Source organism: Hemiscyllium ocellatum, chromosome 10 (assembly GCF_020745735.1).
Source record: "Hemiscyllium ocellatum isolate sHemOce1 chromosome 10, sHemOce1.pat.X.cur, whole genome shotgun sequence".
Lineage (NCBI taxonomy): Eukaryota > Metazoa > Chordata > Chondrichthyes > Orectolobiformes > Hemiscylliidae > Hemiscyllium > Hemiscyllium ocellatum.
Genome location: NC_083410.1, coordinates 3212105 through 3226813, shown reverse-complemented (window position 1 = coordinate 3226813; position 14709 = coordinate 3212105). Strand labels below are relative to the sequence as shown.

Genomic DNA, 14709 nt, shown 5'->3' with positions numbered 1-14709 from the left:
CCAGGGATCATCCGTGTGAATCTTCGCTGGACACGCTCTAGTGCCAGTATGTCCTTCCTGAGGTGTGGGGACCAAAACTTGGACATAGTATTCTAAATGGGGCCTAACTAGAGTTTTAAAGTCTCAGTAGCACATCACTGCCTTTACATTCCAACCCTCTTGAGATAAATGACAACATTACATTTGCTTTCTTAGCCACAGACTTAAGCTGCAAGTCAACCTTTAGAGAATCCTGGACTAGCACTCCCAAGATCCCTTTGTACTTTAGCTTTATGAATTTTCTCACTGTTTAGAAAATAGTCCATGCCTGTATTTTTATTTTCCAAATTGCAAGATTTCGCATTTGCTCATATTGAATTTCATGAGCCATTTCCTGGACCACTCTGCTGAACTGTCTAAAACTGTTCTAAACTCCCTCTCCCTCACTCCCTCTCCCTACCTCCCTCTCTCTCTGCCTCTCTCTCCCTTCCTCCTTCTCTCTCTCCTCCCCACTCCCTCTCTCCTCCTCACTCCCTCACTGTCTCCCCTTTCTGTGTCTCTGTCTGTCTGTCTATCTGCCTCTCTCTTTTCTCTCTCTCTCTCTCTCCCCCCATCTCTCTCCATCTCTCTCCCTGTCTCCCTTGCTCTCTCTCTTTCTCTCTCTCCCCCCACCCCCTCTCTCCATCTCTCTCCCTGTCTCCCTTGCTCTCTCTCTCTCCCCTCACCCCCTCTCTCCATCTCTCTCCCTGTCTCCCTTGCTCTCTCTCTCTCTCTCTCTCTCTCTCTCCCCCACCCCCCCCATCTCTCTCCACCTCTCTCTCTTCACCCCCCATCTCTCTCCATCTCTCTCTCCCCCGTCTCCCTTGCCCTCTGTCTCTCTCCCCCCCACCCCCTCTCTCCATCTCTCTCCGTCTCTCTCTCTCTCTTCTCCCCTCCTCCATCTCTCTCTCTCACTCTCTTCCCCCCCATCTCTCTCCATCTCTCTCTCTCTCCGTCTCCCTTGCCCTCTCTCCCCCCTCTCTCTCTCCCCCTCTTTCCATCTCTCTCTGTCTCTCTCTCTCTTCCCCCCCATCTCTCTCCGTCTCTCTCTCTCTCTCTCCGTCTCTCTCTCTCTCTCTCTTCCCCACCCCCACCCCCCCATCTCTCTCCACCTCTCTCTCTTCACCCCCCATCTCTCTCCATCTCTCTCTCCCCCGTCTCCCTTGCCCTCTGTCTCTCTCCCCCCCACCCCCTCTCTCCATCTCTCTCCGTCTCTCTCTCTCTCTTCTCCCCTCCTCCATCTCTCTCTCTCACTCTCTTCCCCCCCATCTCTCTCCATCTCTCTCTCTCTCCCTGTCTCCCTTGCCCTCTCTCCCCCCTCTCTCTCTCCCCCTCTTTCCATCTCTCTCTGTCTCTCTCTCTCTTCCCCCCCATCTCTCTCCGTCTCTCTCTCTCTCTCTCCGTCTCTCTCTCTCTCTCTTCCCCACCCCCACCCCCCCATCTCTCTCCATCTCTCTCTCTCTCTCCCTGTCTCCCTTGCCCTCTCTCTGCTAATGGTCCACACAGGCTGACACACAGCTAACAAACAGCCAATAAAGTGTGGATGCTGGAAATCAGAAACAATAGCAGAAGTTGCTGGAGAAACTCAGCAGGTCTGTCAGCATCTGTGGAGAGAGAAACAGAGTTAACATTTTGAGTTGAATGACCCTTCTTCAGAGCAAACCTGTTCTGGACAAATGCTGCCAGACTTGCTGGGTTTCTCCAGCAATTTCTGCTTTTGTTTCTGAAATACAGCAACTTTATCTGACAGTGTGAATCAGTTATTTTTATTATCATGAGCTGGTGCTGGTGCTGCCCAGTCTTTCTCAATGTGTCCGGGACTGAGAACCATGGCTCACGGTCAGGAATTGGAACAGGCGGGCAAGAGCAACAGGGACTTTGAAAATAATCAATAGAGAGTGGCCAAGCCAAGGAACAGGCTTGGGGAAGGCAGTCAGAGTTGTCAGCACTGATCCAGTTCAAATTAGATATTTTTCAAAAACAATGTTTTGAGACAAGCCCTGAATAACTTGGGAGATATCAGTGCATGCTGAGGGACCGCCTATGTCTAGATGCATCACAGTTTAGCAGCAACTGCTGCGTCCAGGACTGTAAGAAACTACAGAGACTTGTGAAGACAGGCCAGTCCATCACACAAACCAGCCGCCCATCCATTGACCCTGGCTACACCTCTCACTGCCTCAGAAAGGCAGCCAACATCATCAAAGACCCCTGCCATCCCAGTTATAATCTCTTCCAACCTCCTCCATCAAGTAGAAGGTAGAAAAACTGAAACATATGCACTAGGAGGTTCAAGGACAGTTTCATCCCCGCTGTTATTAGATTGCTGACTGGACCTCTCAGATTTTTAATCTAATGCTGATTTTGCTTTATGTGCACCTTCTTTGCAGCCATAACATTGTATTCCTTGCTCTGTTCTATCACCCTATGAGTTCTGTATGGTATGATCTGCCTGTACTGCACACAAAACAAACCTTTTCACTGTACCTATGTACATGTGACAATAAATCAAATTGAATTAAAAGTCCTCCCACTCTGGTAAGCCCTCCACACTGTCTGTGTTCCTGGTTTACTGGAGGAGATTGAACACTGTGTTTGGTGAATAACTACAACTGACCATGTGACTGAGGAGTGTTTGTTGGACATAGAAGGCCATTCAGCCCATCAAAGCTGCCCTATCATTCTGTTAGAGCGGACAGACAATTAAAAATCCCACACATTCCCACATCTCTCCCCTCTACACACAGAAACAGACAGACACCCAAACATACATTCATTCTCAGACTCACATACACGCACAGGCACTCACACTCACAGATACTCTCACACAAACACACTCACATTCTCTCTCTCTCACACACACATACACACAGATATACATTGGAATTCAAATAGCTGTTTTGTACACATAGTAAACCATTCTAACACATGTTCATTTGTTTGTTAGTGCTCTCTCAAGTACAATTGCTGACAGGCACAATCTGACTCGCATGATCTCAGACAATTAAAAAGTACAAGTTGTTCTTTTTTAAAATCCCCAGGTCACTGAAGAAGCTATCCCTTGGCCAAGCCCAATCTGGAGTTGACAGCACTGACTGCAGAGAGGTGAAAACTCACTTGTCCAACACGGTGGGCTCTCACCGAAAGTTAGAGAAATCAAGGCTTGATCCACGTGGGACCAGACTGCAGGTTCCAGCAGAAGGCAGAGTGATGTACATTGATAACCAGGGTATCAGGGAGAACCACAGAGCCAGCTGATGAATGCTGCAAAATAGCACATTTCCACTGCCTGACCTCACAGAGGCTGCTTCACATCACAAAGGAACATCAGCTGGTACCTCCTGCAAAACAAACCCTCTGAAAACAGTTTACAATCATGTGGGCTTTAGTTGAAAGCTTTACACAAACAGAGAATAATTAAACACAGCCTTGTGACTTGACAGCAGCTTTGCCAGGGCCTGGTCTGTATGAAAGCCCTTGGGATGCTAAGCATTCTCAATGATGGTGTACAGTGTGCAAGTGAACAGCAAGGTTCAATCACAGAGGACATTGTAAAGGACAGAAAGCCCCCAAAAGAGGGAAAAGTGGGAAAACTAATCAGCCTGCTGCCTATTCTCAACACTCAACCGTTGAACATGTGTGCTGGAAATTATACACCTGGGTGAGGTCACACTCAGCTTGTCATGAACAGCACAATTAATTCATAGCACACTGACCCTCACAGCCTTCGAAGGCTCAGGGGTGACCTTACAGAGGTTTATAAAATCATCAGTCTAGGTAAATAGACAAGGTCTTTTCCCCAGTTTAGGGGAGTTCAGAAGTAGAGGGCACAGGTTTAAGGTGAGAGGGAAAAGATTTGAAAAGAACCTGAGGGGCAACTTTTTCACATAGAGGGTTGTGTATGGAATGAGCTGAGAGAAACAGGGTTAGCATTTTGAGTCCATTGAATCAGAATTTAAGATGGGTCATACAGGACATGAAACATTATCACTGTTTTTTCTCTCCATAGATGCTGGCAGAGCTGCCGAGTACTTCTAGCAATTCTTCAGGAGCAGAACAGGGTTCAGACTGCAGTGTTACAGCTACACAGGGAGAGATCAACATTGACGTTTGAAATGACCATTCAAACATTTAATAACAGGGGAGAAAAGGCTGTTCTTGAATCTGTTTGTACATGTTTATGTCTTCTACCTGATGGAAGAGATTGGAAGAGAGTAGAACTGTGGTGGGAGGGATCTTTGATAATGTTTGTTGCTTTCTTGCGGCAATGGGAAGTGGAGATGGAGGCAATGGATGGGGAGGCTGGTTTGCACGATAGACTGAGCTCTCTGTAATTTCTGGTGGTCTTAGGCAGAGCAATTGACATACCAAGCTGTGAAGCATCTGGATAGAATGCTTTCTATGGTGCATCTATAAAAATTAGTCAGAGCTTTGTGGTCATGCCAAATTTCTTTGACAGTAGCATCCACGTGGGTGGACCAGGACAGATTGTTGGTGATTATTACTCCCAGAAACATCATGGTCTCGGCCATCTCCACCTCAGTACTATTGATGCAGACAGAAACGTATCCTCCACTCTGCTTTCTGAAGTCAATGACCAGCTTCTTTATTTTGCTGATGTTGATGCAGAGATTGGTGTCTTTACACCATGCCACTAAGCACTCAATCTCTTTCCTGCATTTGGCCCAAATCTCACGAAACCATATACCCATCCAAATGCCTCTTAAATGTTGTAATTGTACCAGCCTCCACCAATTCCTCTGGCAGCTCATTCCATACACGTACTGCGTGAAAAAGTTGCCCCTCACTGTGCCCTCCACTTCTCAACATCCCTACCCTGGGGAAAAGTCAATTTCCTTGGGAAAAGCAAATAAAGAAGAACAAAAAGGAAAAGTGTCTGTATCTCCAGACCCCTGGGCTCAGGAACATTGGTCCTCGGTCACTAATTTGGCTGGAAGCTCTTAACAAATTCCTCACCATCCAAGCCCTTACACACTATGGTAGAACCAGTCTATGTTCAAAAAATTAAAATCCCTGACTTTTACAACCCTTTTGTTCTGTTTTTATTTCAGATTTCTAGTGTCCATTCATTATATTAAAGAGAGCCCTCCTCCATCCCTGGGTTGGTCCCTTTAAATGGGCGTGGCCTGATCTCAGGGCGGGGCCAGTGCCAAGGGGGTGGGGTCAGTGACGATAGGGCAGAGCGAGCCCTTCAGGGGCGGGGCCGGACTCCCGGAGAAAGGAGTTGTCTCTAGGGGGCGGGGACCATGGGCAGGGGCGGAGACGTGTCCAGGGGCGGGGACGGTGTTCAGGGGGCGGGGACCATGGTCAGGGCGGAGACGAGTCCGGGGGCGAGGCAGAGTCCAGGGGGCGGGGACAATGTTCAGGGGGCGGGGACAGTGTTCAGGGGGCGGGGCCGGTCTCCCGGAGAAAGGGCCTCTCTCCAGGTGGCAGGGACTATGGTCAGGGGCGGAGACGAGTCCGGGGGCGAGGCAGAGTCCAGGGGGCGGGGCCAGTCTCCCGGAGAAAGAGCCTGTCTCCATGGGGCGGGGACCATGGTCAGGGGCAGAGACGTGTCCAGTGGGCGGAGACATGTCCAGTGGGCGGAGACATGTCCAGTGGGCGGAGACATGTCCAGTGGGCGGAGACGTTCCAGTGGGCGGAGACACGTCCAGTGGGCGGAGACATGTCCAGTGGGCGGAGACATGTCCAGTGGGCGGAGACATGTCCAGTGGGCGGAGACGTGTTCAGGGGGCGGGGACGGTGTTCAGGGGGCGTCTATGTGACAGAGGCCGAGTTCTCTGATTGGTCGTGGGTTTTTCGCGCGTAAGTCGATCCCACGTGACTGGCTTTGGCGGGAAAGCTGCAGCGGTGGAAATGGCGGCGGCGGAGGATCCGAGCCTGAGAGAAGCTCAGAGACAATACCTGGACTTCCTGGATGATGAGGTGGGCGATAGGGGGCACCGCTGGCGGGGCGGGGTAATGGGAGAGATCGGCCTGAGTCCCCCCCCCCCCGCCAACCCCGGGGCTTGGGTCTGCTCTGTCCCCGGGAGGTGACCTCCCCGCACTCCCCTTGCCCCACAGCCCCCCGACTCCACACCATCCCCTCCCCACAGCCCCCCCGACTCCACACCATCCCCTCCCCACAGCCCCCCCTGACTCCACACCATCCCCTCCCCACAGCCCCCCCTGACTCCACACCATCCCCTCCCCACAGCCCCCCCTGACTCCACACCATCCCCTCCCCATAGCCCCCCCGACTCCACACCATCCCCTCCCCATAGCCCCCCGACTCCACACCATCCCCTCCCCACAGCCCCCCGACTCCACACCATCCCCTCCCCACAGCCCCCCGACTCCACACCATCCCCTCCCCACAGCCCCCCGACTCCACACCATCCCCTCCCCACAGCCCCCCGACTCCACACCATCCCCTCCCCATAGCCCCCCGACTCCACACCATCCCCTCCCCACAGCCCCCCGACTCCACACCATCCCCTCCCCACAGCCCCCCGACTCCACACCATCCCCTCCCCATAGCCCCCCGACTCCACACCATCCCCTCCCCACAGCCCCCCGACTCCACACCATCCCCTCCCCACAGCCCCCCGACTCCACACCATCCCCTCCCCATAGCCCCCCTGACTCCACACCATCCCCTCCCCATAGCCCCGTGACTCCACACCATCCCCTCCCCATAGCCCCCTGACTCCACACCATCCCCTCCCCATAGCCCCGTGACTCCACACCATCCCCTCCCCATAGCCCCCCCGACTCCACACCATCCCCTCCCCACAGCCCCCCCTGACTCCACACCATCCCCTCCCCACAGCCCCCCGACTCCACACCATCCCCTCCCCATAGCCCCCTGACTCCACACCATCCCCTCCCCACAGCCCCCCCGACTCCACACCATCCCCTCCCCATAGCCCCCTGACTCCACACCATCCCCTCCCCATAGCCCCCTGACTCCACACCATCCCCTCCCCACAGCCCCCCCGACTCCACACCATCCCCTCCCCATAGCCCCCTGACTCCACACCATCCCCTCCCCATAGCCCCCCCCGACACTGTCCCCTCCCCATAGGCCCCCCTGATTCCACACCATCCCTCCCTATAGTCCCCCCAGACTCCAAACCATCCCCTCCCCATAGCACCCCACAACAAGCCATGCCCCTCCCCTTTCATTCTCCCACTCCAAACCATGGCTCTCTACCATGCCCCATCCCTTGCCCATCTCCCGCAACCGTCCGCTCACTTGTCTTGTACTTCAAGTACCCTCTTGTCCTGAAATCTGAATGTCTCCTGGCATAAGGTAAAACAAAGAACTGCAGATGCTGGACATTTGAAACAAACTACTGCAGGACTTCCTAATGAAACTCAAAACATTTGGTAGCATCTGTGGGCAGAAAGTAGAGTTGACATTTCACTTCCAGTGACTCTTCCTCCAGTCTTTTGGCCTCTGATCTCTGTCCCTGTACCGCCTCCCTGTTGCCAAGCAACATCCAATGGTATTTGCCTGACTCATGTCCTCATTGTTCATACTTTGTCTCAAGATGAATGTTTGAAATGAATTATTATACATGGAGCTCACAGACAAGAAGTGAGAGACCACTCTGTCTCTCAGTCCTGCTTTACCTTTTAGCAAGATCAAAGCTGATCCAATTACTCTGGTTCTTCAGTTACTCCCTTAAACAGTTCTTCTCTCTTACTTATCAAGTATCTATCGCTTCCTAAAAACCTTCACAGTTACTCACTCATCATGCTGAAACCAAAGTACAAAGAGATGTGAAATATAAACCAGGGATGCTGGAGAAGTCAGCAGGCTGGCAGCATCCACATATAGAGTCAGACCCTTCGGTCCAACTCGTCCATGCTGACCAGATATCCCAACCCAATCTAGTCCCACCTGCCAGCACCCGGCCAATATCCCTCCAAACCCTTCCTATTCATATACCCATCCGAATGCCTCTTAAATGTTGCAATTGTACCAGCCTCCACCACATCCTCTGGCAGCTAATTCCATACACGTACCACCCTCTGCTTGAAAAAATTGCCCCTTAGGTCTCTTTTATATCTTTCCCCTCTCACCCTAAACCTATGCCCTATAGTGCTGGACTCCCCGACCCCAGGGAAAAGACTTTGTCTGTTTATCCTGTCCATGCCCCTCATAATTTTGTAAACCTCTATAAGGTCACCCCTCAGCCTCCGTAGAGTTAAAAAGTTATAGCCCAACAGGTTTAATTGTAAGGACATTAGCTTTCGGAGCGCCGCTCCTTCACCAGGTCGTGGAAGACACAATTGTAAGACACAGAATATTTGCTATAAATTCTGTGCCTTACAGTTGTGTCCTCCACAACCACCTGATGAAGGAGCGGCGCTCCGAAAGCTAGTGTCCTTACAATTAAACCTGTTGGACTATAACCTGGTGTTGTGTGATTTTTAACTTTATATGCGGACAACGTTGGACTGGGGTGTACAGAGAATGAGTTAACACATTGGGTCTGACTTGATCTTATTCAAAAGAACCTACAGTACATGGACTGCAGTGGTTTAAGAAGGCAGCTCACCATGACCTTCTCAAGGGTGACCAGGGACGGATCATAAATACTGGCCCAGCCAGTAATGCCCATGTCCCATGAATGAATTTTTAAAAAACAGTAGTGGTTCTGAAGATGCTGACAGACATGTCACGTTTATGCAGCATTTTGTTTTTATTTCGTTCCCTTTCATGGGTGAAACTGCCTTCCACATAACCAAGTCAGTACAATTTGATAGCAGTCACTTGATGAAGAGCCACCAAGACTCAAAACTCTTGCTTGTTTTGTCTCCATGGCTACTGCTCTGATTCCAGCAATGTTTTTCACCTGTCACCAAAGATGGTTATGTCCCTAATGATGATTTAATCAGTTGCTTTCGCGAGTTTTTGAATGGTAAAGAAGCCGCTGAAGGAATTTCAGACGAAGTTTTTGTATTCATGTCCACAGCAAGACCAGGGGATTTACCAAAGTAAGGTGAGGGACATGATCAATGACAACTTGTACCGACTGATTGTCAACATCAATGACCTACGTAGAAAGAATGAAAAAAGAGCAGCAGAGTAAGTACCTTTCTAGGTTCCCTTACCTGTATCTATTTTGCTTCCTCATTATTGTATACTGTTCTTGTCTTAAATTAAAAATCTTACCCTTTAGGAGCTGGGTCAGGCTTCATTCTGCTTGAACATGCTCAGCTGTTCAGTAAGATAATAATTGATCTTCAGTGTCAGCTGTCACTTTTTCCGATCAGTTTTATATTCTATTATCGATCTCAGTCCACAATGAACATCCTCTGCTCCTTCGGCAGCCTTCTGACACTTTCTCCAGGCCAATTAGAAATGGATGATAAATGCTGGCTAAGCACCAAGGTGGCACAGTGGCTCATGGGGTGGCAGGGTGGCTTAGTGATCAGCACTGCTGCCTCACAGCACCAGGGACCCAGGTTCAGTCCCAGCCTCGGGCGACTGTCTGTGTGGAGTTTGCACATTCTCCCCGTTTCTGTGTGCGCTTCCTCCCACAGTCCAAAGATGTGTAGGTCAGGTGAATTGGCCATGCTAAATTGCCCGTGGTGCGAGGTGCATTAGTCAGAGGGAAATGGGACTGGGTGGGTTACTCTTCCAAGGGTCGGTGCGGACTGGTTGGGCCAAAGGGCCTGTTTCCACACTGTAGGGAACCTAATCAAAATGACAGCCATATCCACACCTTGCGGATAGGTAAGAAAAGAAAACAAATTCCAGAGATTCTCAATCCTCGATCTAAGGAAATTTCTTATTTATTTGAAAAGCAATTTTTAAATGTGCTGGATCTGGTGGAATAATCATGTAGTATCTGTTTCTGCATTGATATTCTGTTCCATTTTCTTGTTCCAAGAGATGTACAGCATCCCACGAGTCAACTCAGCCCATCATGCTCATACTGGCTGTTTAAAGAGTCTGTCCAGTTAAGCCTCAATAGTTAGCTCCGTCACTGCTAGCCTGCAAAGTTTCAAGCATTGAACTGATTTCTTTTCAGAGTTATCATTGAATTTGTAGCCACTACCTTCAGTGCATTCCAGATCAAAGCTCACCTTTTTGTTAAAACAAACCTCATGACTTTGGTTCATTTTCCAGTAAAATCTGTCATCTCTGGTTCCTGACCCTTACTGCTCTCGGAACTGGGGCTGGTTTGGGGGCTTCGGTTTAACATTCGAAAGCCTGATGCTAATGCACTGAGCAATTAACCTTTGTCTAATTTTCTCTCAGACTGCTGAGCAATTCCTTTGAAGAACTCTTGGCCTTCCAGCGAGCGCTGAAGGACTTTGTTGCCTCAATTGATGCCACCTATGCCAAACAGTTTGAGGATTTTTACGTCGGACTGGAAGGCAGCTTCGGATCTAACCACGTCAGCCCACGAACCTTGACCTCTAGGTTTCTCAGCAATGTTGTGTGTGTGGAGGGAATTGTGATCAAATGTGAGTATCTGATTGGGTGAGACTAGGTTCTGCTCAATTTGCGTTTTGTTTTGTTCGTGACTGCTGGCAGTTGGTTCACAGCGAGTGAGGAAAATGAACATGTAGTAATCAGTTCATAGCTTAATGCTGCATTGTGAGAATGATTCGTTGCTGGTAATGTTAAGTTAAAGACAGACTGCTTTTCCAAGTGATTCCTGTGTTTTTGAAAGATCTCCATTTGAAGAACAAGGAGTCTCCTTGGGTTTGCAATCAACCTTCGACTTCAGTCAGTGCTGCCAGATACTTGTTGATTGTTGGATGCAGTTTGAGATCTTGCTTGTGTTAGATGACTGGATAAGTTGTGCTTTAAAGTAACTTGAATATTTTTGCTGGGATGAGGAATAATGAGCTGGGTGGTTAACATAGGTGTCCTTTTCCCCTCATGTGACATTGTAAACTCTTGTCTCCTGCACACCACATCGAGGTGAACAGTCATTGTCCTTAAACAGAATTTATCACTAATGCTGTCGGTTCTCATTGCAGGTTCACTAGTGCGTCCCAAAGTGGTCCGTAGTGTTCATTACTGTCCAGCTACAAAAAAAACCATTGAACGCAAGTACACAGATATGACATCGCTTGAAGCCTTCCCCTCCAGTGCTATTTACCCAACAAAGGTGAGGTATCTGCAGCACAGTGTGAAGGGGCTGGCCTGGTTTCAGGGTTTGATAACATACACTCTTGGACCCCTGGAAATCAGTCACTTTCAGTACTCTCAGTCTGGAGGTTCTGAGCTGAGCAGTGAGGGTGGGACAATCTTACTGGCTGTGGGGTAGCCAAGAGTGAACCTGTCATTTAGACTGAAGAGCAACTTATGATACTGTTGGCATGAATATTTGTAAAGTTCTTAAAACAAAACCAACAAATGAGTCTTTTCCAGTTTAATCACAAAGCTACAAGATTATAAAGGGAGTGGAGATGGTGCATAGTGATAATGCCACTGGATTAATAATTCTGAGACCTGGGATTATGTTCTGCCACTGTGAGGATGAATCCCACTATAGCAGCTGCTGAAGTTTGAAATCAATATAACCAGAATTAAAAACTAACTTAAAGATGGCCATGTAACCATTGATGAATATTGAACTAGCATATCTAATTTGGCTAATGTAATTTTAGAGAAAGAGATCTCATCCTTACCTGGTTTAACCTACATGTGCCTCTAGATTCTCAGCAATATGGTTAATTCCCAACCTTTCTCTGAAATAGAAGAGTAAAACATTTTACTTATGTCAAAGCCTCTACAAAGGAATGAAATTGGACAAACTCCCTTGCAATGACTGTGACATTGGAATCGACAGTAGTAACCCGCACAAAGGTCTCCTTGACAACACCTTTTACAAAATTAGGAGAGCTATGTCTTGCTTATTGAGAAACTGCCTGATAAGGTCTTACTCTCGACGCCGTTATGTCCCAATTTCCCAGATACGGCCATATGTGTTAAATTAGTGCACAGTCAGGAGATCAGATGCAGTTGTCCTCCCAGTATGTTCACCACAACTTGAATGATGTACCTGAGGGTGGCAAAGACACAAGAATGTACTTCATGTGGTGACCTCAGTGTCCATCAGCAAGAATGGCTTGACAGCAGCACCACTGACCCATTCTGTCTGAGTCATAAAAGGCCTAGCTGCTGAGCTGAGTAGCTGGAAGGCGATAAGAGAAAAAAATTATGTGACCTTAGAATTACAGAAACTCTATAACATGGAAGCAGGTCATTTGGCCTATCAAGTCCACACTAACACTCCAGATGGCATCCCACCCAACCCACCCTCCTACCCTATCCCTGTAACCCTGCATTCACCATGGCTAATCCATCTAAACTGCAAATCCTTGGACTGAGAGAAGAAACCAGAGCACCTGGAGGAAACCCGTGCAAGCGTAGGGAGAGCATTCAAACTTCACAGAAACACTCGCCCAACAGTGGAATTGAACCTAGGTCGCTGGTGCTGTGAGACAGCAGTGCTAACCACTAAGACATCGTATTGCCCTCAGTTGGCTTCACCCATCATAGAGTGAAAAATGAGGTCTGCAGATGCTGGAGATCACAGTTGAAAATGTGTTGCTGGTTAAAGCACAGCAGGTCAGGCAGCATCCAAGGAAAAGGAAATTCGACGTTTCGGGCATAAGCCCTTCATCAGGAAACCATCCCATCATAGAGGCATTTGCCTGTGACTATCAGTACGATTGAAACCACCTTCACATTGAGAATTCTCCTCCATCATGTCATGTGGGAATGCCACTGTGTTACATGGGACAGATTTTGCGTATTTTGATCTGAGGCACTGAGAGCTGTCAGCAGCAGCCAATTCTACTCCAACCCAATCTGCAGCCTCATGGCCTGGCATATCCCCGGCTCTACAATTTACATTAAGCCAGGGGATCAACCCTGGTTCAGTGGAGAGCGTTGGTGTTCGCTTTGGGCTGTGGTGAAGTCTGGAAATGCTGTCTAAAGTTAGTGGTATTTGTTTTGAAAGAATCTGAGCAGGAAGCTAACTAAACCTCTCTGTTTGAGCGTTGTGTAAGCCTCTGTGTATTCATGTCCTATAGGATGAAGAGAACAATCCCTTGGAAACAGAATTTGGACTGTCCTCTTACAAAGACCATCAAACGATAACCATTCAAGAGATGCCAGAGAAGGCTCCTGCTGGCCAGCTGCCCCGCTCAGTCGATGTTATTCTGGACAATGACCTGGTGGATGTGGTGAAGCCAGGGGACCGAGTTCAGGTCATAGGCACCTACCGCTGTCTGCCTGGAAAAAAGAATGGCTACACCTCAGGAACCTTCAGGTACGTTTGGTGAGGCAAGGTGCACGTAGCGTTAATCACTGACGGTGGGAACACAGACCATACAAACACACATGTTTGGAGCAGGCCCCTCTGGTGCCAGTCAGTAGGATCGCAATTGATCTGATGGCGACATTAACTCCACATTTCTGATCATTCTTGATAACCTTGTTAGTTCAATTATCTGTCTCACCCCTGTGTTAATTGGACAAGCCTTATTTTTAAGTCCTCTGTTCTAGTCGCTTTCATAAGCATCTCTTCAGCATCCGCCTATCAAGTCCTCTTGGAATGTTCAATAAGATCATTCTTTAACTTCAATGGCTATAGTCCCAACCTTTCTTCTCAAGATATCATCTTCGTTTCAAGATTTCTTCTCTATCTCAGGTATCAGTTTTGTGAACCTTCTTTGAGATGCTTCTAATGCATTTACATCCATTAGTTTAGAAGACCAACGCCGTAGGCAGAACTCCAGATATGGTCTCCGCAATGAGCAGTAAGGCTACTGTAAATCCTTTCAACATGATTATTCGCATGAAAGGAACAGCATTCCATTTGTCTTTCTCATCACCTGCTGTACCTGGAGACTAACTTAAGGGCTCGTGTACAAGAACACTCAGACTGTCCTGTACCTCAGAGTGCCTTCCTGTCAAAGTGGATCAGTCCACATTTATCTATGCTACACCAATTCTTTTGGCCATTCACTTTAGGAGTCTGCAAACGATATAGTCAGCTTATGTCCTGTCTACAACTTCCTATTCCCTCTATCTTTGTGTCATCAGCAGATTTAGCAACTGTACTTTGGTTCCTTTATTGAGAAAATTGTAAGTATTTGAACAATCCAGCACTGATCCTTGTGACTCCATTATTTTTGGCAATGCAACTTGAGAATTGCTCATTTCTGCGTCTTTTGTTTTTGTTTGTTATCCAAATAATCCTCTGTTCATGCTGATTTGTCACCTGCACCTTGAATAATCATCAGGGCACTTTGTCAGATACTGACTGGACATCATAAGTATAGCACGTTCACAGGTTTCCCTTTTCTCTGCATTGTTTATTACTTCCTTAAAGAACTGTAATAAATCAGCAAAAACATGATTTCCCTTTTACAAAGCCAGTTTCCCTGCTACAACTTTGACCATAGAGCAAGAATCTATAGGTAACAATGTTAAGCATACCGACCTGTAGTTTCCTGTTTTCTATCTCCTCTAGAATAGAAGATTCAAAATGTAATTTTCCCATCTGATAGGACCCTTCCAAAATCTAGAGAATTTTGAAAAATTGAAGCATCTACTATTTCAATAACCTCTTTTTTTTTTAAGGGACTGTGAAGAGGTCTGTTAGGATCTAGGGACGTGACAGATTTTAGTTCAGATATTCTTTC

The 14709-nt window shown here is 48.1% G+C and overlaps 1 protein-coding gene across 1 annotated transcript in view; it reads left to right on the top strand.

The window, feature by feature from the left end:
* The first annotated feature begins 5877 nt into the window (after window positions 1-5877).
* mcm3 (minichromosome maintenance complex component 3) overlaps window positions 5878-14709 on the top strand; it is a 39539-nt gene continuing 30707 nt past the window's right edge. The window contains exons 1-5 of the mRNA XM_060831192.1: window positions 5878-5964; window positions 9006-9118; window positions 10298-10506; window positions 11029-11159; window positions 13093-13331. Coding sequence (XP_060687175.1) covers window positions 5896-5964; window positions 9006-9118; window positions 10298-10506; window positions 11029-11159; window positions 13093-13331 — 761 coding nt within the window. The 5' untranslated portion in view covers window positions 5878-5895. The remainder of the gene's footprint in view (window positions 5965-9005; window positions 9119-10297; window positions 10507-11028; window positions 11160-13092; window positions 13332-14709) is intronic.